The 20508-nt window shown below is 40.8% G+C and overlaps 1 protein-coding gene across 6 annotated transcripts in view; it reads right to left on the bottom strand.

Moving 5' to 3' along the window:
* CCSER2 (coiled-coil serine rich protein 2) overlaps positions 1-20508 on the bottom strand; it is a 146866-nt gene that overhangs the window by 108048 nt on the left and 18310 nt on the right. For 3 of the 6 annotated variants that reach the window (XM_024209787.3, XM_024209819.3, XM_024209803.3), the window contains exons 2-3: positions 17934-19404; positions 13450-13652 (exon numbers count right to left, since the gene is read on the bottom strand). In XM_024209787.3, the coding sequence (XP_024065555.2) occupies positions 13450-13652; positions 17934-19365 (1635 nt within the window). In that variant the 5' untranslated portion in view covers positions 19366-19404. Of the gene's footprint in view, positions 1-13449; positions 13656-17933; positions 19405-20508 lie in introns of those variants that run through there. The other 3 variants (XM_024209779.3, XM_024209812.3, XM_024209827.3) reach the window with 2 other exon arrangements.

Raw genomic sequence — 20508 nt, 5'->3', positions numbered from 1 at the left:
AGAAATATACAGAAGAACATGATAGGGAAGGGATCGATAAGTGTTCTCGTGGGTGCTGGAAAGGTGGTGATGAGGGGGATCCTTACAAATAAAACATCACACCCCAAAAAGATAAGAGCTTTTGAAGAAGAGCATTTGGTTAAAATCTTTGTTTTGGAAGGTAGACAAATCTACTGGAGAGTTAAGGAAGATGTAATATGCTGGGTTAACAGACCATCCAAATACTAGGTAAAACTCAAACAAGACTGGAGCCACCAAATATAGCTATTCATAGTAATTGTTGGGTTAAAAAGAAACTTATGAAACCAAAAATAAAATCACCCATTCATCCATACCACATTAGCAGCTTTGGACAAATTTTCTAAATTCCTGTTACCAAGGTCCTCTCCCTTAGCTACTTCCATTAATAATCAGGTATGTATCCCTAAGCAATAACAAAATGACAATTTGTTGAGGGTAAGAGCTGAGATGACAATTTGGACAGCTATTCCTAGGTCCTGATCTGAAGTCATACCAAGCAGTTTGTAATAACGTATATAATAAAAAGATCCCATATTTTCAGTATTTACAAGTCAAACTTTTATTGCAAAATCTGGATATGAGGTGGCTCTATTTAGACCTTTAATCACATTTGAGGAGTGGACTCAAGAGCAAGCTGAAAGAAGAGGTTTAGTTTTTAAGATATATACCATTTTGACTGAAAAATATGTTGATTAGAAGACATCCAAATGAAAAGATGGGAGAGGGATTTGGCCAAAAATTGATCAGATGAATGGGTTTCTATGTCGGCAAGAATGTACGTGTGTGTACATATATTTATTTAACTGTTAATAACATTTTAATAAATTACTCTATAGATGGCTTTTTACTCTAGTTAAGTTCCAGCATTTATTTATTTATTTATTTTTTGCTACTAGGGAGGAACTCTGTTCGAGAGGTGTGGGGAAAGAGGAACAACTTACACCTGTGGTGGATGTGTCCAGCAATTAGTTTCTGATGGAAATTAAAGAATTTCATTTATGACAAAATATTGGCTTCCTAGAAAGCCCTTAACCTGTTTACTTAATGTTCTGGTAAAGGATCTACATTTCAAACAGAACAAATTCAGTTTTATTTTTTTATTGTTCACACCAGTGTTTCCTCTAATTTTTCCCACACATGTGGGGAATGAATTTTGATATGTTCACCAATATGGAGGTGATGTGGGACACATCACCGCCATATTGGTGCACATAACAAAATTCATGTGGTGGGTGTGGGGCTGAGGGGTTCGGAGTGTGAGAGGGAGCTCAGGGTTGGGGTACAGGGGTGTGAGGGCTCCCGCTGGGGGCACGGCCTCTGGGATGAGGGGCTCAGGGCTGGGGCAGAGGGTTGGGTGCAGGGGGTGAGGGCTCCGGCTGGGGGGTGTGGGCTTTGGGGGTGGGGCTGGGGATGAAGGATTTGGGATGCAGGAGGGTACTCAGGGGCTATGGTGGGGAGAGAGAGGATTCTCCCCAGCTCTCTCCCCCCATAACAGCACCTGGGCTGGGGGGGTGGGTGGTAAGGGGGAGAAGGCGCATCTCCCTGCTGTGGCAGATCCAGGGCTGGGGCCGCGGGATAGGTGCCCCTCCCCCGGCTGCGTGCTTGTGTGACAACAGAAGAAGGGAATGTCTTCATTACAGAAGCAATTGATACATCAGGAAATGCACACAGCAGAATACTTAGAAGGAGTAGCAGTAAAAGCTATAACAAACTGAAAAAAACCCTCAAATGTCTAGTATGCAGTTTGGTCACAGACAATGCTGCAAATGTATCCAAATGAGAAGAAATTATTTAGAAGAGAGTCCCAAGCTAATAACACGGCTGCAGTGCTCATTTGATGCACCTCCTAGCCAAAGACTTCAGTGTTCCAGAAATAAAGGCTAATGTTGTTGAAATTGCAAAATACTTCCATAACAACCACTTTGAAGCAGCTGCTCTGAAAAAAGTGGGAGGAACCAAGCTAACTCCCCCACAAGACGTGCGATGGAACACAGTCGTGGACCGTTTTGAGCACTATATCAAGAACTGGCCTAATCTGATGACAGTTTGTGAACAAAATCATGAAAAAATAGATGGCACTGTCACAGCCAAGTTCTCAACATGGGGCTTAAGAGAAATGCTAAACACATGCTGAGTACCCTGAAGCCTATTTCTGTAGCCTTGAACAAAATGCAGGGAAATAGTTGTTTTATTGTTGACGCTGTTGAAATTTGAAAGGAACTGAGTGAGATCTTAAAAAGAGAAATATGCAATGACAGAGTTAAATTACAAGCATTAAAAAAAACGAATGAGACAAGCACTATCTCCTGCTCATTTTCTTGCAAATATCTCAATACTCGGTACCAGGGTCAAACCATAACTGCTGAAGAAGAGGAGTTGGCTATGACATAGACATCCAGCAATCATCCCCTCCACAATGCCAACTATAATAAACTTCAGAGCTAAGGGTGAACCATTCAAGAAATACATGTTTGCTGATGATGTTTTAAAGAAAGTCACACCAATGAACTGTATCAGAGGGGTAGCCGTGTTAGTCTGGATCTGTAAAAAGCAACAGAGAGTCCTGTGGCACCTTATAAACTAACAGAAGTATTGGAGCATAAGCAGTAGCTTCTTCTGACGGTGTAGAAAGAATATTTTCTTCCTTTGGACTAATTCATTCCAAATTGAGAAATTGTTTGGGACCTGAAAAAAGCAGGAAAGCTTGTTTTTCTTTTCCAGATTATGAACCACCAGGAAAATGAAGGTGAAGATGACTGTGTTAGCTGCAGAAGTCAATCTTTTAAGTGTCTCATGTTGACCTAGCTGACAGTCGATTTTTTTTTTAAATATTTCATTTAACTATTTTAGTTAAAAACAATTTTAACAAAAACAAACCTGAATTTAAAAAACTTGAATGCTTAACTAAATTCAAAAATTCATATGCTTGTTTTGTTAAAATATTATGTTTGCTGTTGAAGAAAAAAATCCAGAATACATAACGTTGTTGTTTTAGTTAAATAAAACATTTTAAATGTCTGTCTGGTGATGTTCTCCTCCTAAAACATCATGGCAAGAAAATCCTCCAAATATTAATGATTAACCTGTTGAATTGGAGATAGTTCACCTCCTAATGACTTCATAAATATCTGCTTCAATTACCTTTGGTAAATGAAATAACCAAACAATCATTCATTTTCTAACATAGCTGTAAAACTAATCTGAAAAGTTTTCAAAATAAATCACTTTAAAAATGTAGTGTGTACCTTCTAAAAATGAAAGCTACATCTATCTCTGAGTTGTGAAGAATATGTATTAAGGTTATAACAACCAACAAGAATGCACTTGTATGTAGAAATTCATGATTAAATCAAGTCTTCCTGACTAGTGACTTAAATCATGATTTAAATCAAATCCACCCTGGCCAAAAGTACGTTCAGAGGATTGAACAACATGCCTTATAGTGAAAGACTCAAGAAGCTCAATCTACTTAGCTTATCTAAGGCTTGGTCTACACTTACCCCCCAAGTCGAAGTAAGGTACGCAAATTCAGCTACGTGAATAACGTAGCTGAATTCGACATACCTTACTTCGAACTTACCGCGGTTCAGACGCGGTCCACACGCGGCAGGCAGGCTCCCCGTCGACTCCGCGGTACTCCTCTCGTTGAGCTGGAGTACCGCAGTCGACGGGGATCACTTCCTGGTTCGATTTATCGCGTCCAGACCAGACGCGATAAATCGAACTCGGAACTTCGATCCCCAGCCGCCGAACTAGCGCGGCAGTGTAGACCAGCCCTAAGAGAAGGTTACAAGAGATTTGCACACAGTCTCTAAGGATCTGCACGAAAGCAGTGGGCTCTTCAATTCAGCAAACAAAGGTATAACAAGATCCAATTGCTGGAAGTTGAAGTTAGACAAATTCAGTCTAGAAATAAGGCACCTCTTAAAAAAAAAGTTGTAGTCGTTATCAATCACTGGATAAAAACTTACCAAGGGTTGTGATGAATTCTCCATCACTGGCAAATTTTAAATCAAGAATGATTTTTTTTTTTCTAAAATAAATGCTCTAGTTCAAGCATAGCTATTGGACTTGAACCAGAAATCAACACAGGGAAGTCCTGTGGTCTGTTTTACGAAAGACAATCAGTCTCGATTGTCACAATGGTCCCTTCTGGCCTTGAAGTCTGTGAATCTCAACAATTAATCCTTTCAGAACTGGGAGGAATGCTGTGCAAATTTTACAAACAGCCCTTAGATCTAGGACATTTATATGTAATCTGGCTTCCTGTGAAGTCCAGAGGCTTCAGGGTTGAATATCGCCTATGAGGGCTGCCAGCCCTACATTGGAGGCACCCACCAGCAGTCTTTGTTGACAACAGTGGAAGGAAGGGTTCTCACTTGCATACTATGAGGATCTTTCCACAATTTAATCACAGGACTATCCCCATTTCACAGATGGGCAACCGAGGTATAGAATAAGTGACTGCCCAAGATCACACAAGTCGTCTGTGGTGGAACAGGTATTGAACCTGGATCTCTTAAATCACAGGCTCGTATCCTAACCATAGATTACTGCAACTTAGTTGAGCATGAAGTGCTGCAGAGAGTCTAGTGGACCAGTTTCTGACCCCATTCATGAGTGCTCTGTTTCCCCCTCCTCTGATCACTGACTAAAAGACCTGTCAGGGTCTTTCTGGTTGGCCTACAATCAGCTGCTGACAGGGAGGGTAAAGAGAAGAGGCCTATGAATCCCTCCACCCTACACCAACTGCTGAGCTGAGGATTCTCTTACTCCAGCCTAGAGATGGTCCCGAGTACAGGAAAGGATTGGAGGATGAGGAAAGATTCAGATGACTTCTTCCTCTAACCCATCTCGCTGCTATCTCAGGCTCTCCAGCTCCTAACTTTTTAAGTACAGCTTGCTTACTCTTGAGACAAAAACCTTGAGAAATGTTTTTAAACCTAGATGTCACATTATATGTGAAAAATTGGGATTTTTTTCTTTGAAGATCATTAACCTCTCTGTTAAAATATTGTTCTTAAATATGTTGTGGCCCCAGCTACTTCAGGACCATAGCCTTTACTTTCTGTTCTAGAACAATGGCCTGGCTTCTCATGAGACCAGAAGTGATGATTTACTAAGTAAACAAAGATTAACCAAATTTCTGTTCTCATAGGGTGGGCAACCCCTTTTAAAAACAGCACCCATGGCTCAGAGCCCTCATATTTATTGGTTGAAAATGGTCATCTGATGGTAATTCCATGAAAGAATGGCAATGTATACTTTAACTTGCATATAAACTAATACCCCAAACCTAATCCAAAGGAAATATCCCCACAAGAATACTGACCTATAAAAACTGAGGTTTATGCGCGCTCACACACACACACAGTACTACAGAGTCACCAGCAGAGAAACATTGGTAACAGCCCAAAGAACTTGCCTCCTGACCTAAGCAGATGAAGAAGGAAACCTCCTCATTATGCCGCCAAAAAAAAAAAAGGCAAACAATAAAAAACCAATAGCGGTATTGCGTGCTGAGAAACTCTATGCATTCCCAGCAATCACATCTCTCCTGATGCCCAGCTACTCTCATAGCATGCAGAAATGTAAGCTAGGATTTCTAAATGCTATGCTAGTTAACAGGGAGGCTGGAGAAGGAGGGCTACAGAGGCTGGGAACACAAAGTGCTCAAAGCTCTGCATGGTTTTGGGGAGGGGTTGCATGTGCACATGCATCACTTGTTCACCTGTTCAGCACTTAGTAAAACTGCAGCATAACAAGGCCTCCCACTTCCTGTGCAGTCCCTCATGCCCAGAGGTCCCTTTGCAGCAGCCTCCCTCTGTTCTCCCTCTTCAGGACCCCTTATAAGGCTATGGGGCATCTGTAAGTCCTATAGCCCTCCACTTTAGGCTGGTTTAATACCTCCAAATAGTTCCAAACAGTCCCGCCAATAAGGTACATACTTATTTTTGACTCTTCGATCATCCACACGGAGTTCTTCCCCTGCCACAGCCTACTCTTCGCAGGGTCGCTTAGCTGTCTCATAGCTCTCTCTCGCTGGAGTTTAGCCTTCTGGCTCTAGCCTCCTTCTCTTGCCAGTATTTTACCTGTTCTGAGGGAGAAGGCAGTCTACACAGACTTCGTCTTCCACAGAGTTCCTCCCAAGTGGCTGGAAAAGAGGATAGCCCTTCCCCACGCTACACTGCAAGGCTCCTGATCCTGGGCATCCTGGGGTTTCCCCCACTCCAACTCCTAATTCCCCAGGATCTTTTCCTCTCTTCCACTACAAGGCCATTTCCTTGTTCATACCTGTTCTCTAGAACATGGTCTTTTGGCCCTCTCTACTCTTCAAGGGCCAGTATACCCCATTACTTGCAGCCCTTTTCTCATATGAAAGGGCTTCACTAATGTCATGCCTATGAAACTTTAGTTCTGTAGTCCCTTTAAACAGGACAGGTTCAGTAAAGAGGCTACATTCTCCTTTTGATTTCCGTATATAAGAGTTCATATGATAAGGTGTCTTGTCATAGCATTCCATGAAGTGAAACATCCAAATGCAAGTCACCAAAACCCCTTTTTTAAACAAATATAAACCAAACACTTGGTCAACTGTTCTCATAATGGATGAATATAGTGCACTAAGTATTTCAGTTTGTCCTTTTCTATTAGAGAATGTTTTAAACAGTTCTAGTTTCATTTCAACCATTGAGTTCTTCATATTAAGCTATAATTTTAATGTATATAATTTACTTGAAAGTATTAGCTGCAACAGAAAAAGGAAGGTGGAAAGGGAGTCCCTAGACAATTTTACTTTTTCTGCTTTGGATATTAAAAGTAAACATTTTAAAACCCTACATACATTTGACCAAACAACACCATGTTACTTGATTCTTGCCTGCAGTTAAGATGTACCTCTCTTTCTCTTCCCCATGGTTTAAATTAAGCTAGGATATAGAAAAATTTGGATTGAACACAAATTGCACAAAAAAGTGTTAAATCTAAATAAGAGCTGTTTAATGTATGACAGTATCAATTTGAAATGTCAAACTAAAAATTGAGAGTTTGCTTCCCAGAAGGATCTTACAGCATAAGTGAAATACTTTAAAAATCTAAGACAAGCTAATTGATACTAAATGATTTGTAAGTAATTAAGTTACAGTAATGGAAATGTAAAGAGTACCATGGCTAATTAACCTTACACAATATCATTCATTTTAGCAAGTTCCTTTTTTTTTTTTTTTTTAAATTGAGGGGAAAAGTTTCAAGCAAAAAGTAACTTCCTTCATCATGTTTCAGCCTGATTATTTAAGCCTTTAAAAAGGTGGGTAATGTTTAACCTGAAAAGGGGTTTGTTGCATCTAATAGACACTAATCCAGAAGCTCCCTTTCCAACAGAGATTTAGTCACTGAGAAAATCTAAGTATCAAAAGATTCCAGAGATACCCTTAACCTGAGCCAGTACAAGATCTTCAACTTGAATGTACTCCTCTTGGGCTCCTTTGCACTGGAAAATGATATTTTATTTAAAAACCCACAATATTAAACACAACTTAGCACTCAGTGTAGATAAAAACTGGCATTTAATATTGTGTCTGCTGCTCCTGACTGACAATCAGCTGACAACATTAAACACAGTCCTTATCTACAAACATGTTAACATTTTCTCACACAATGTCATCTTCCAGTGTGGAGAAACCATTTTAGTCATCAAAAATTTAATCTTTATTTTCAAGATATTCAGAACACAAAGTAAGACTATTAATTATCTCAAGCTCGCCAAGGTAGAAAGGACAAAATAATATTAAGGGTGGTCTGGGGGGGTGGGAGGGAGGAGCGGGGGTGATGTTTTGAGAAACCTTTTCACACTAACAACTATGCTGTTTTTGTTTAAGTGGAAGAGGTCAGGGAGAATGTCCATTTACGTTGTGTATTTCAGGCTATGTTAATTCAATTTTTGTATGCATTATACAAGACTAAACTTATTTGGGGGAAAACTATTGACAGTTCAGTCCAAAGTCATATTTCAAAGGAGGAGATAATGAGAGGTTTTGTTTACTGTGCCCCTATGAAATTACATGATTTCACCCCCAATAGCTATTACAAAGGTCACTGTGGAATCTGTCAGACAGTTAACCCTCAGTTACATGTGAATACCACATTCTTACTAGGGAGAAGCTAATTCTTGGCAGCTGATACCTGAATAAGCATAAGCAGCAAATCTGCAATAAAATATGTTACCAGGAAAAACTGGGGTACAATGAACCTGTTAGAGTAATAAGCACCCAGGCATACATTTGTGCTTAGTTCTATAAATTGGAAATCTTGTCTTGTCAAGTTTACAGAGATGTAATAGTTTAGAACCACATTTAAGCTTTTACGTCTATTTTTGTAATCACACCCTTTAAAAATTTCCAATTTCTTTTTTTAATTACAAGCCAGATTTTTATTACAATTACTTGTCCAGTGACATTGGGATCAGGAGGCTCGTTGACTATAGGCATATCTTGGTCCCTATTTCCAAGCCTGCTGGTGACAGGACATACGTGAAAGCCCACAACAGGCAAGAACCTTAACTCATACCCCACAGTTCTTTTAATAGTCAACACATTAGGCAGGATCCCATCTCCCATCAAAACAGCAACTGAGGGGTATTTAAATCAATGTAAAATACCTTATGTTAGCAAGTTGCACAGTTCAATTTGTGATATTACACAGTTTTTAATACTGTCTGTGATATTGCCACCAGAATTGGCCTTTGAGGCATCAATTTTCTCTCACTGAAATAAAGTGAATAAAAAAGGGACAGCGTCAGCACATTGGTGCTATCACGGCAGGGAGGATCAGCAGCTGTTGAAAGTAAAAGAGATGGTAAAAACCACTTTTAGTTGTTTTAAAGAGGGATTTGTTGAGAAATCCATGTAATCCATTGAACTAAATATGTAAATGGTCCATGTGGGCTGATTTTTAGTCTAAATGTGACTAGTTGGGGAAAAATCTATGTACAACTTATGAATTATAGTGGCTGTTATGAAGTTACGAAATTGTGGTATCATAGAAAAATCTCTAAGTGGATGTGCAATCGCCCATTTTCTGACAGTGGCTTTTCCACATCTCTGCCAGAGCAGGGACAACAGTCAGTTGTTCCACCTTAATGGCCACCTATTCAGGTGGCAACACCTTGAGATAGCTAGTTGGCTGAAACTGGAAGAAACTAGTCCCTCCAATTTCTCTGCAAGGAGGGAGTGGAAAATCCTCAGCAATAGAACAAAAGAAACCAGGTGGGGACATATAAACTCAAGGAACTCAGTCTCACAAAAAGCCTTAGACTGGAGAGAGGGGCATGCTTTCATAATAAAGGTGTCCTGTTTAACTGCAGGGCCAGCCGAGGTCAGAGAAATCAACCCGACCAAGAGAGTCTCCATGATTCTGAAGAAAAGCTGCATGAGAAGGATCCCAGAGGACTCTGTCCAAGCCCAAAAAACCTCTCCAGAGTGGTGAGAAAACTGAGGCAGAGAAATGCATATAGGTGTACTTATTATTTTGTTTAGATATCTCTCTCTCTCCTGCTAAGTTAAGAATAATGATGTTTAGAATCCTGCATGAAGTAAGTCTTTCTATCTGCCTTCATTATTGCATGCCTCTGAATGCTAAACTGTAAGCCCAGAGTACCCACACAGCAGGAATTATGGGAAAGGATGTGCTTAAACTATAGAAAGGCTGAGGAGTTAACATTGGTCCCAGGAATTAGGCAACTGGACGGCCGGGTCTGAGCACGGAATGCTAGGTATAGGACCTGCATGCCGAGAGTGAGAGACCCCAGCCAGAGGCTGTGTCTGGACTCTGTTCACACTCAGGAGGCTTAAAAAGCACACAGCCTGGTGATTGTCCAGACAGTGAGGGAATTGTGTGATACAAAGGATTTAATTTGTGTAAATCATATGTTAGCGTTAGCATTTCAGTATCATGAACTATAGTGTGGAAACAAGAGGAATTTAGCTCATAAAAATGTAATTTATCTTCAGATACTTTGCATTTAGTTAGCAAAGTATCCAAGGAGATCAAAGACTTTATGAACATTCATATTAGTCTGCAGGACAATTTTAGAAAACCTCACACTGCTTCTTGTAATATTAAAGTATTACAACATTTCTCCCATCTCACATAAAATGGAGAGCCTATACTAACTACAAGCAGCACATCTGTCACATTCTAGAGAACTAATGCCACTAAACTGAATGTTCTCCCAAGAATCAAGAACACGTGATGTGCTGGTCAGTCAGACATTTTATTCCCACATGGTGCATGCTGTTTAAACTTGGATTTTTCATCTGCCTCTGTCATGACAAAGATCAGCAGAACTGAGAAGTGTTTCAAAGTCCTGCAATGGCATCGACAACCACCAGCTTGGAACCACTTAGGTGCATATCTAGGAGCACTAAATGCACTTATTCCTTTTTTTAAAAAAGAACTAATGCAACATTAACTAAGGGAACACAGAGAAGATGGAAGACCAATACTGCAACTATCTTAACACCTGCTGCATATAAACAAGGAAACCAAAAGTGGTTGTGTCAAACTTACACAGCCTTGCACCTAACATCCTGATCCAGAAGAGGGCATACACACAGACAGCCCCTAGAATCACTGCTTTCTGGATGGCTCACATACATTCTCACTCAAGAGCACAGTTCTGCAGAACAGAAAACAAGATTTTTCTTCAAATTATCATGGTTACTTCTGCATTTTCAAGCTAAAAATAAATTAGTGGTTTATCCTGAAGTAATAGAGATAAAATTTAGTGCTGTATACAGTAACTGCAACCACAGCTGGCAAACAATGACCACTAAAAGGAAATTCAAAAGGCATTGAGAGTTACAACTTCCCCCACAAATTCTAAGAACATGGCTGAAAATGTCTATGCATTGCAAGAATAAAAGCAGCATTATTGCTATTTCCCCCTTTAAGGCTGAAACTTCAAAGTACATTAAGCACTAAAATTGTGATAAAGAGCTAATTTTAAAAAGAGGTCAAACTCAGAAATAAAGAATATGAAAAATGACATGAATATCTAAATTCAGTGATGAACCCTGTGCAGGGGGAAAAGCCTCGTAATAGCCATCAAGCCCTAAGCAGCAGCAATCCACTTACAGTAGATACAGGAAAGGAGACAAAAAAAAAAATCTCATTACATTAATGCCACAGCACTCAAGACGCTCATCACAAGGAATTTTTATAAATTAGTAAACGATCTTACTAATGCCATTCATTACTTCTCTTTCATGGTTTCCATTGAAAGTGTGTGTAAACATGCTTCTATTGAACGAATACTTCAGGGTATATTTTCTGTTCAAAACTGTGTACAACTCCCACTGGCAGTGATCCAAGTTACACGTATACATCAAGAGATTAGCCAAACAGATCAAAAACCTAGGGAAGCAGAATTCTTAACTTCAGAAAATAGCTACTAGACTATGTTAAGTTTCTCATAAAATGTATATAATAAATAAGTATATTCAATATTTACTACATCAAGATGTACAGAGCACAGGATGTAGCATCAGGATACCATTTGCTTGCTACCATTTACTCACACACAACTAAGATTTTTGAAGGGACACTACTTCACTCAGGACATCTTTTGGACTGTCTTATTTTTTTGATAAATTTTTAATATTAACGGTTACACAGCCTCTTTCATCCACAGAATTTGAAAGTGCTTTCAAAATATATAGATATAGATATAGTGATTGTGCAATTCACCACAGGAAATTGGCAGCTGTTTAAGAGAGCCCAGAAACATTACACAATAGGTTAAAGACACATAGTGAATACCATCATAGGTAGCTGAAACTTTTCAGCGGAATTTGACTAGGACCACAGTGTCACGTCTCATAAGATGTTATCTTCCACTTGCACTGTGGTCCACAGAACCAGAATAGAGCACTGACTATGCAGAATCACTAGTTGGTTATCACCGACACCACTTCAACACACAAGTCTGCCCTGGATGACTCTCATCCCAGCACTGATTAAGACTGATCCTACTTACTTTTTGAAGTATGACTAAGTCAGTCAAAGATGATGATCTGGTTGCAGTTTCTGTATTTGTCTTAACATATTAAAAAGTGTAATCATATTGGTGATATCACAACAAAAATACACTAGATTTTGTTTTTCATTTTTATTTGCCAGTGGATACTAACCACATTTGTCCACATACTCTCCAACATGGAGGAAAATTAGTGCACGTTACCTATTCCTACTTACGGCCCTATAGACAAATGTGACTCTTCTTCTGGAAGGGATCAGTAAGTCAGGTCTTCTCAGTCGAGTGATATGTCACTCTTGTTCCACAGATATGAAACCATGAAGCAAAGGATGAGCAAGACACTGTGTGTGCCGTGAACACAAACATTTCTTAAAAACAATGTAACACTTTTGAAGTGCCTCTTTAGCCCACTAGGAAATCTGAGGCTGGTGCCTGAACGTAGGTGGAAAGTCAGTAGTGGTGCTGAACTTTCCCACTGATTCTGAACAACATTTCAGTTCCAGACAGACACAGGTAAGAGCCATACTACCAAGCATGCCACCTGCACCTGCTCTGGAAATGGAGTCTCAGATGAAGGCAGAAGATCCTTCCTACTACATATTAAACCGCCAATCACTGTAGGTGTTCAACTCATACACAAACTGTAGACATTAAAGCCCTGTCCTAGTGAGGAGCTAGAGTTGCAGTCTCCAAAACAGGTGTCCTATGATCTAGAAAGCTTGCTGACAGTGAGATGAAATATAGGTTCAAAGGGGATTTATTTAACAGATTGGCAGGCCGGAGGAACCCGTTATTCCTGTTCCCAAGAACAAGCTTTACCTCAGGCTAAAGGGGCTGAGATCAACTCCTCATCCTCTACGCTCCTAGGCTGAGAGGAAATATTGAACATGCCAATTTGAGGAAAATAAGCCCGTTGTTGTGTTCTTTTAGCACCACATTGGAGGAGGAAGGTGGTACTCTAACCGAGCTCAGTCCACAATATCAGCAGTAAGTAAACGTTAAATATTTCACTACTAATTACTTTTTAAAATGCACATTAGCTATAATACACTCCCATTTATCTACATTCAGGGGGCATCCAAAACTTTTGGAAAACCATGTATTCAGATAAACAGAAGTGCTATTAACTAACATAGTGCTACATGAAGGATACACTGTGGATTTGGATAGCTAGGATTTTCAGATAAAGGGAATTCAGATAACTGGAGTTAAAGGTTATTCTTATTGTAGGTCCTTCATCATTCGATGGGCTCAGAATTTCTAGATTAGGATATATTTTACAAAGATAAACTAAGGAGTAATGAGGAAATGTAAAAATTCTGTGGAAAATTAACACTTTCTGCAATATATTAAGCTAAAAAAAATCTCAAAGAGCTATAAGAACATATACATACTATGCTGTTCATTTCTGAAGACTCATAGCTTCCACATGGATGGACACTCCCAATGGGCTCCAACCCTTCTTCGTCCCACATATATGTTCCATCGGAACTATCAGATGGAGAAAGTTCAAAAGAGGAGCCAGCTCTGTAGTCCATGTCCGGAGAAATCAAGTTGTTCCCAATAGTATGCTTTGTGCTTTCATTCTTGTCATCTACTGCTTAAATAAAAACAAAAACAGTCAATAATCCAAATAATTTAGATTAAAATTAGCACTTATGTTTTGTGTTATTAGCATATAAAAGGATCTGAATGGAAGTGGTGGCAATGGATATTAAAACATTCTCTAAAGTCATCAAGGCTAAGCTTAGGAAAAAAACAAACAACTTTTCCTCCCCCAGTCTCAGGATGTTATAAACTCAATATACCCACAAGTACCTTCTACCAACCTCCAATTTTTTTCCTCTTCCAGCCTTGTAACAATTCTAACAGAGTGAGAGTATTTCTTAAAAAGAACAGGTGACTTAAAAAATTGTGAATTACTCAAATACGCTGAGCCCAGACAGACAGGGCAGAATAGTAATACCTCTCAAGAAAAAGGAAAACTTGTGCAATGAAATGCCCATTAATTAGCGGAAGGATATAGGATATTAAACTCTATAACTGTGCCAAACAACTTCTCCTTATGCAAAATAACTTAACAAAAGTTGTTTTCCAAGAGCTACAGCAACCTTCCTCTCAAAAAAAAAAAAAAAAACACAACTTTACTGACATTGATTATATTAGGCTAAGTTACATATCTACTATACATTTTTCGTAACAATGCTATGATTGAACTGACATTATAAGCCCATGTATACAGGAATTTAAATGTGGCTGAGTTAAATTTTTTTTTTAAACCTTCCTTAAATAGCAAGGTTCAGAAATAATTTCTTTAAAAAAAAAATCACGATTGGCAACTAGTAATTTTAACATGATCTCTCCCTTTTTTCTTACTGTTTGCAGGAACCCTGCATTCTGGCAGCTTCATACATCAGCAAGGTACAGGGCCAACTATGCAGCTTCTGCTGCAGAGAAAACGGCTTGCTGGTAATTTTTCAAAAACCAGCACCCCAAAGAGAGCCATGGGGGAGTAGAGAGAAAAAGGAGTAACATGTACCCCACCAAGAGTTTGGTAAAAAAGGAGAGAAATATCACTTCCTCTCATCCCAAAAGAGAGAGGGGGTCAGGAAGTTGGGGATGGGAAAAGAGGCACGTGTACAACAGAACACTACAAAGAGTTCAGAGCCTGTTTTAGTGATACTAGCCCTGAGCTGTGCGATGTTCCTCTCGCAGCCATATGTGGAGAACCTGAAGGACCATTTGTTCTCCCCTCCAAGTAGCCTTTAAACTCCCACCAGGAATAGGAGAGGAAACTGGGCTTGTGTCCCCCTCCATCCCCAGCCCCTCTAAGTGGGGCATTCACCCACCCCAACCCAGGGGCGGCTCCAGGCACCAGCGCACCAAGCGCGTGCCTGGGGTGGCAAGCCGCGGGGGGCGGCCTGCCGGTTGCTGTGAGGGTGGCAGTCAGGCTGCCTTCGGTGGCGTGCCTGCGGGAGGTCCGCCGGTGCCACGGCTTCGGCGGCAATTCGACTGCGGGTACGCCGAAGGTGCAGGACTGGCGGACCTCCCGCAGGCACGCCGCCAAATCCGCGTTACCAGCGGACCTCCCGCAGGCACGTCGCCGAAGGCTGCCTCACTGCCGTGCTTGGGGCAGCAAAATACATAGAGCCACCCCTGCCCCAACCTCAAAAGTTCTGAGAAACTAAAATTGCCATGAATTTATTCCTCAGTGTGAACCAGTGCCTCTGATTTAAACAAGTTTGTTTTAGAAATCATAGTCTGTGCCATTAGAATAGTATATCTCTTTTGCTTGTGTGCATAAAAGCACTTGTGCAAATCTACCTGGGGGAAGGGGTATGCCACCTCCATGGCATGTTGATTTACCCTGGCAGATGCCAGCAGGTGGAACACCTTCCCCTTCTGTAGGTGCTATATACATCTAAGTTACTGCTATGTGAAGAGAGACTGGGGATCTCTTTTGAAGATTGGGGATTTATAAAAGCATGTACAATGTGGTGAAGTTGTTTGCCACTGGAGCCATAACATAAAATTCTTAACTTGTGCAAATTCCTAAACATAACAATACAAAGTTATCCTTAGGAATTTGATGTTATGGCTCCCATGGCAAATAGCTCTGCCATAAATTTATAAGCATGTATAGCCATAGATCCTGGAACTAGGGGTGCTGCTGCATTCCCTGTCTTGAAGTGGTTTCCCTCATATACACGATTTACAGTTTGGTTCAATGGCTCTCAGCATCCCCACTATACAAATTGTTCCAGCACCCCGTGTATAGCACATTTGTCTGTTAAAAGTGCTCTGATGATGTTTAGGCTATTATATTAGACACATGTTTAGAACCCACAGTTCTGCCCTCTTTCTTAGATCAGGACAAAGCAGTAAATGATTCTCAGTCTCATGCAGGGTATAAGAGGCACCCATCATGCACACAGACCCAAAGTGTGATGCAATATTAGCTCTGAAGAAAGGTATTTCCTAGTATATTGCAACAGCTGCAAAAAGCAAAATAAATGAAGTAATACCACTGCAAAAATAATGGATAAAACAACAAGAGCAAGGCTAATAGTGCAGCTTTTTAGTGAGAAGTGTCAGTTTTTACCATAAGGAGTTTTCATTAAGCTCCAGCAACACCTAATGGGTCAGTATTTCATTGGATTCCTATCTTGTATTTCAGCATCATATGATAATTGACATTTACTAATACTGCATTGAAATAAATGTTAAAGATAAGCATAATTCACTATTGAGAACCATCAACTGAAACTTAAGTTCAATACATTTAAAAAAAATTTAAAACATGAATTGCCATTGTCATCAGTTTTTCCTTTCTAAAAATATCTAAAACAGAATAACAGTTTTCCTTTGGAGGACAACTCAGTTTAACATCTTATATTAGTAGTATTCAATGTTTGTACAGAAGACTGGAAAATCTAGTATCCAAGGCCAAGGATCATTTATCAATATGGCACTCAATACAACTAATTTGGGAATACAGAAAAACTAGTTTTACTTTACCATGATTTAAATACATTAGGAATACTTACAAACAAGTTAGTATTTCAAACAGAAACTTATTTCTCTACATAAGATACTCCTGAGGGAATTTTGCGCCACTGCGTGTGTGCAGAATTCATGTCTCACGCAGATTTCTTTGCTTCCTTGAAGAAAAATGACTTTCTGACAGGGAAGCAAAGGGAAGCTGCAAGAGCAGTCACGCACCACTCCCTAGCTGCGTAGGTACATCGTTTCACACACCCAGAGCAGCCAACGGAGAGGTAAATCACCACAGGGCTGGGAACACCATAGCCAGTGGCTCCTACCTGAGCTGGGATCAGCAGCTAGTCCCAGCTGGGCTGGAGGTAGGAGAGGACGGGACTTGTCAGACCCATCCCCAGAAACCTCCCCCAGCTGCAGGAAGCTCAGCATCCTCCCCTACTTCCTGCTCCCTATCGCTCCTCAGCTGCGGGAGGCCAGGTCACTGTATGGGAGCTGCTCCCCTATCTGCCCAACCCCCATGCATCTGGACCTCCCATACCCAGACACCACCACCAAAGCCCCACTCCGTACACCCAGAACCCCCCTAACCCTCCATACCCAAATCCCACCCCACTGAACCTCAATCCCTGCACCCAGACCCCCTGCTTCCGAACCCCCACCCCTGAACCCAGACCATTCCCCACTGAGCTCCCTGCTCTCAAACCCCGAACCTGATGAGCCTCACCCCTGTGCACCACCTGAGCCCCCACATGAACCCCATGCCACTGACCCCCAACTAGCTGCACCCAGACCCCCACCCCATCAAGCCAACACTGCTGAGCCCCAACAACTTTCACCTGGAAGCGTCTGCAGAGTCCCATTGCCCCTGCACCAAGAACCCCACCAATGAGCCTCTATGCATCCAGATCCTCCCACACCTAGACACCCCATTGCGCTGCCTGCACCCAGATTGTCCCACACAGAACCCTCTCACTCCACACCTGGATGCCCCCCACACACCTGGATCCTGCCTGGTTGAGTCTGCCTGCCCCACACCTGGTGCCCCTGGCGCAGACAGGCTGTTTCTGTGGCAGGCCCAGGTCTTGTGCTGTGTCAGAGTCAGGTGCAGCCTCACTGCTGAGTCCATGTCCCAGGGAAGGGGGAACAGGGAGGCTGCAGGGTGATCTCCCACCTTCGTACAACTAGTGGCCTGTGCTCCCTACTGCCATGCTAGAGCCTCTGCATTTATTTATTGACAAATAAAACTTGCAGAATTTTGCATCATTTTAAAATATTGTGTGCACAATTTTTAATTCTTTTGAGCTTTTTAATTTTGGCACAGAATGCCCTCAGGAGTAATAAGAGAAAGTTAAAAAATAGAGTACAACAAAATATTTACCAGAAACATCTATATCTAGCCATTCATCGGTGTCACAATGAGGACTTTCACTTTCCTTGAGAGAAGTGACTGGATCTACTGGTGTTGCACCTCCATGCCCTAACTCTTCAATAGGGACTTCTTGCTTCACTTGTATTGTTCTATTTGAATCTTCTAGATCTATAAAGTCATCACTAAAGTCTTCACTCAGGTCATTCTTCTCAGAAGAGGACAAGGAAGATATGGATATTTCATCCACATCGTCATTCATGCATATGACTTTAGAGCCATGCTTCCCCAGACTGTCATGAAGGGCTTCACCACATTCTGTTCTTTGACTGTCATTTTCTAGGTCTTTTTTCTCAATGGCTCCATTGACATTTACCGTAATCTCAGAGACCTTCACTATGCACATGTCAGGACTTGTACTTTTGCTGTTATCCACAATGATCTTTCCAGTAAACTGCTGTCTGGTAGGTTTCAGTAAAGAAGGACGACTCATTCCATACCCCAAAGAGGGCGATACCCCGGATCCATTTGAGAGCGGTGGCTTTCTTAAACCAGAGGTTGATATAGCAGTGTATGGCCTGGTAAATCCATATCTTAAAGGTTCATTTCCACTGGGTGCATCCAACTGTTGGGCATTTCTTGACAACAGAGTTGACCTCTGAGATGCTCGAATAGCCAGATGTTGTTTTTGATAAGGCCTTGTAAGATCTACAGCTTTATTAAAGGAATGTGATCTGGTTAAGGATGCAGCGGGTAGGAAAGAATTCTGAATGGAATGTGAAAAGCTTTGTGATCTAACCATTTTTTCACAGGACAAAGATTTAGCATTGTCTGTGGATTGTGCCAAACTCTCTCCTGAACTGGTCCTGGTGGCATTGGAGTTAATTCTACACCTCTGCAAGTCTACAGATGGCCTATTTCCATAAAATCCATTTAAATGCGATTTTGGAGCACTGAGTCCAGAATACGAAGTCCTGCCAAATAACGTACCTTTGGTGAATTTCGCTGAACTAGACAGTCCAGGCAAAGACTTTTGGTTTAATTCTTCGGTAGAGGACACAAACATGTTGACTTGCTTTGCTGTTTTTGATGCTACTGAAGAAGTGCTGTTCAAGCCCACATCTTTACCAAATCCTCCTTGAGAGGGAGAATACTTCTCAGAATCAATTAGTTTTTCATTGGAATTCTGGGCAGAGTTAGACTCACCACCACTTTGATCACCAAGTTGATATTTATTTGATTTTTGCCAGCTAAAAGCAAAGGAAGACATATGAACAGTGCCATTGTGCTTGCTGCAATTTTTGCCACTGCTGCTATGAGAATTCCCTGACAAGGGAACAGCTGTCCTATTTGACATTGGCTGTAGGGTGCTCCCTAAAGATTTTGTTCCATACTTCGGTAACTTGGAAACCAAGGATGTTCGGATAGGATTTTTTTCTTCCATGAGCTATTGGGTTCATTGGTCCTTGAAAGTTTCTTGAATCTGTGGAAATGCAAAAGAAAAAAAAATATTACACTTGAATTAACAACTCAGGAGAACACAATACAGCTAAAAATTATAAATGATCATGTGACACATGGATGCCTAATTATACCAGAAAAATACTGTTTACCTATACATATTTCAAGAGAGTTTCTAGAGATGTTCTAACCACCATTAGTCAATTGTGCAACACAGAGCAAACAAAATGTTTCAACTACAACTAGAAACAGTTTGCTAATGGTAGCCATCTTACTAAAAGGGTGGGATCATTTGCATTATTGCCAACATCAAGTGTTAAAACTCAGTGTCAGGCCACACAAAAAAACATGATTGATTTAAAAATAAGTGTTGCATGTTTTTAATTTGCCCTCTGGTTTCTAAGCCTTTAAGATACACTTATTTTAACATTTTAACATTTCAAGCTTTTCTCTGCATGAAGGCAGGCTAAAAACTATTATTTTAAAATAAAAGCTGAATTTCTCATGCAATCACTTGATTTCAGCATCTGGAGCTTTATGAAAAAAAAATTAAAATATCCCAAGACTCATGAATAAGTCACATGAACTGGCAACACTAACTTGTGAGAACTGCAGTATAGATTCTGACAGGAATTAGTTTTCAAAATCTTCCTTCTGCCTCACCCACCAGCCCCAGCTCTAGCTCTCTGATAGACTCCAGACTACATGGAAAACTATTGTGCTCTCCAACTGGAAATTAAATACCCCTGACTCTTCCTGATCCACCTAGTCTCTGGACTTCTATCTGAATTAACACAAACACAAGCCATTTGTACCGTACTGGAAACAAAGCCATCGCTGCCTGGCTTGGTGAAGGAGGGACACTTTCTGAGTTCTCCGTTCTTGTTCCATATGCATGGCTTCCCGATCAACCTCTTAGAGTATATAGGACCTACAGGTAGCTGTCCACTCAAGAAGCTGAACAAAGGTCCCTATGGTTCAGTAACAAGAACTCCAAGCACCTCATTCAGTATTTCAGAGCTTTGAGCAGCCACCCAAAATTGCAGCACTTGTAATATCACAAATCATGGCAACCCTGTACACATTTGGCTAAAGGGTAATGAATAAAACTAAGTGAAAGGCAAAG

Source organism: Terrapene carolina, unplaced genomic scaffold, assembly GCF_002925995.2.
Source record: "Terrapene carolina triunguis isolate 2854851 unplaced genomic scaffold, T_m_triunguis-2.0 Scaffold95, whole genome shotgun sequence".
Taxonomy (NCBI): Eukaryota; Metazoa; Chordata; order Testudines; family Emydidae; genus Terrapene; species Terrapene triunguis.
This window is presented reverse-complemented; position numbering and strand designations above follow the sequence as displayed.